The 2,338-nt window shown below is 47.3% G+C and overlaps 1 protein-coding gene across 1 annotated transcript; it reads right to left on the reverse strand.

Annotated features, from left to right (window-relative positions):
* Positions 1 to 895: 895 nt before the first annotated feature.
* GJB2 (gap junction protein beta 2) lies at positions 896 to 2,055 on the reverse strand. Its single transcript, XM_004714832.2, has one exon. The coding sequence runs from the start codon at positions 1,999 to 2,001 to the stop codon at positions 1,321 to 1,323; it is 681 nt and encodes a 226-aa protein (XP_004714889.1). The 5' UTR covers positions 2,002 to 2,055; the 3' UTR covers positions 896 to 1,320.
* Positions 2,056 to 2,338: the final 283 nt, after the last annotated feature.

Raw genomic sequence — 2,338 nt, forward strand, 5'->3', positions numbered from 1 at the left:
TTATTGAAAACTGTTTAGCAATGCTATTGTGGTACTAGAAACATGCTTCTCTTCATTGAAGTGTGTTGAGTGCCATGGTTTGCAATCTCTGTCAAGCACAGTGGTAGCATCAGGGTTCGATTAGGGTCCTTTGTTGTTGTCGTCTTTAGAGGTCACCGAGCAGGCTTTACAGGTCCTTCCAAACTGCTGACATGATCTAAACCCTCGCTTCCTTTTCTCATGCTTAGGAATTCTACGTTCACTTAAACAAATTTGTGTGCTGAAGAGGGATGCTCATGAAGTCTACACTAACCTCATCTTTCTTCATCCGAATTTACAGTCTAATGGTTTCCTCTGTTCTTCAAAAAACAGCCTTTCCCCTTCATTTTGTCCTGCACCACGACAAAAAGATATCCCCTAGCACCCTGCTTTCCATCAGGGTTCCTTCTGATGCTGGCAGTGAGAAGGCAAAGGTTTTCAGGGAAGAGAGGGGGTCTTGAGCCAGCCTACTGCTCCTGCAGTCTTACTACTATAGGTAGTAGTTGGTGCTATGACCAGAACTGGTGTTTCTTCTGAAAGAGTCCACCTACACTTTTAAACTGAGGCTCTCTGTGACCCTAAGGCATTGCTAAGGGTTTCTGGCTGGGGATCAGTTGAGATGAGTCACTTGAAAGGCACAGAAATGTTTTTATCGGGGACAGGGGACAGCCGACCCAGTGGAGATGCCTCTGGGTGGCCCTGGCCATGATCCACGTGGTAAATGAAATGGCAGTATCACATCCCACCCCACTCACCTGTCACATTTGGTGCCTTTAAAACAAGGAGGGACACAGAAAGTTTTTAGAACATCAGGGTAACAAAATTGGAAGCAGTCGGTAATGGGGTCCAGCGTTAGAAATGAACACGTATCAAACAATTAAAAGAATCCAGTGTTTCTCAATTTACCTTTAATTCTAGGCACCCTGACCAAGGGGACCCTCAGAGGAACCACCAAACCAGATGGGTGTTTCCTGTAGATCCCAATGTTCTTTCTCCTTTATTTAAAATACAAAGATAAACTTATAAAGACTGGAATGGATTTTAGTGACAAATAGTATAGACCTAGAACTAAGCCTTTGCTTTGAGATGTTCGAGGCGAGTGGAACCTCCACCACAGGCATGTGGAGTTTCCTGTGAGGTGTTGGGGGGTAGGGAGGCAGCGGGGGGCTTGTTCAGGTGGCTGCATGTAAGACCAGTATCTTTACCTTGGGAGATGGGGGACTCTGACTTGACAGCTAATTCGAGGTAGTTACCTCAGCCTTTTCATGCTGTCTGCCTTCCACCTAACAGCAGGGCAAAGTGTTAAACTGGTTTTTTGGTCTTTCCAGAAAAATATCGAATAAGCAAATAACACAACTCAGTGACATTCAGCAGGATGCAAATTCCGGACACCGCGATCATGAAAACTGTGAACACAGTCTTTTCCGTGGGCCGGGAGACGAAGCAGTCCACTGTGTTGGGGCAAGGCCACGAGGTGCACTTCACCAAGCGCTTCATGGAGAAGCCGTCATACATGATGTAGAAGACATACATGAAGACCGCTTCGAAGACCACTCGGAAGAAGATGCTGCTTGTGTACGTCCACCAGAGTGGCCCTTCGATGCGGACCTTCTCAGCCTTGATCTCTTCTATGTCCTTGAACTCATTCTTGATCTCGCCTTTAATGAACTTCCTCTTCTTCTCGTGTCTCCTGTAGGCAACGTGCATGGCGACCAGGAGGGCGGGCGTGGACACAAAGATCAGCTGCAGCGCCCACAGGCGGATGTGAGAGATGGGAAAGTGGTGGTCATAGCACACGTTTTTGCATCCTGGCTGGAGAGTGTTGCAGATAAAGTCGGCTTGCTCATCTCCCCACACCTCCTTGGCAGCCACGACCAGAATCATAATTCGGAAGATAAAGAGGACGGTCAGCCAGATTTTGCCAATGCTGGTGGAGTACTTATTGACACCCCCCAAAATATTCTGCAGTGCGCCCCAATCCATCTTCTCTGCAGGGGAGTTTGTGCTGAAAAAGACAAAAATGAACACAATGAGAGGAGGGCAGATGAGTCAGGGTAGGATCTGGGAGGTTCCTCTGGGTCTCAGGAAATGGATCTCCAATCCCTTTCCAACAAAGGCCAGCTCTTGTATAACTCATCACAAGAAGGACAAACAAAGCCAACCTAGTTTGACATAGGATTAAACATCTAATGCCCAAGGATTAAACATCTAATTCCTAAACCACTTTGGACATGTTTTTTATGGGTCCCCTGGAGGCTGCCTAAGGAGCCCTGGTGGTGTCATGGTTAAGTGTTGGTGGGCGGCAGTCTGCAAGGTTAGC

This window comes from Echinops telfairi, unplaced genomic scaffold (assembly GCF_000313985.2).
Source record: "Echinops telfairi isolate 266 unplaced genomic scaffold, ASM31398v2 ScPeMD7_2565;HRSCAF=3150, whole genome shotgun sequence".
NCBI lineage: Eukaryota > Metazoa > Chordata > Mammalia > Afrosoricida > Tenrecidae > Echinops > Echinops telfairi.

What these genes read in the sequence shown, in the direction of transcription:
- GJB2 (XM_004714832.2), bottom strand. Translation starts at nt 2,001, where the DNA reads ATGGATTGGGGCGCACTGCAGAATATTTTGGGGGGTGTCAATAAGTAC.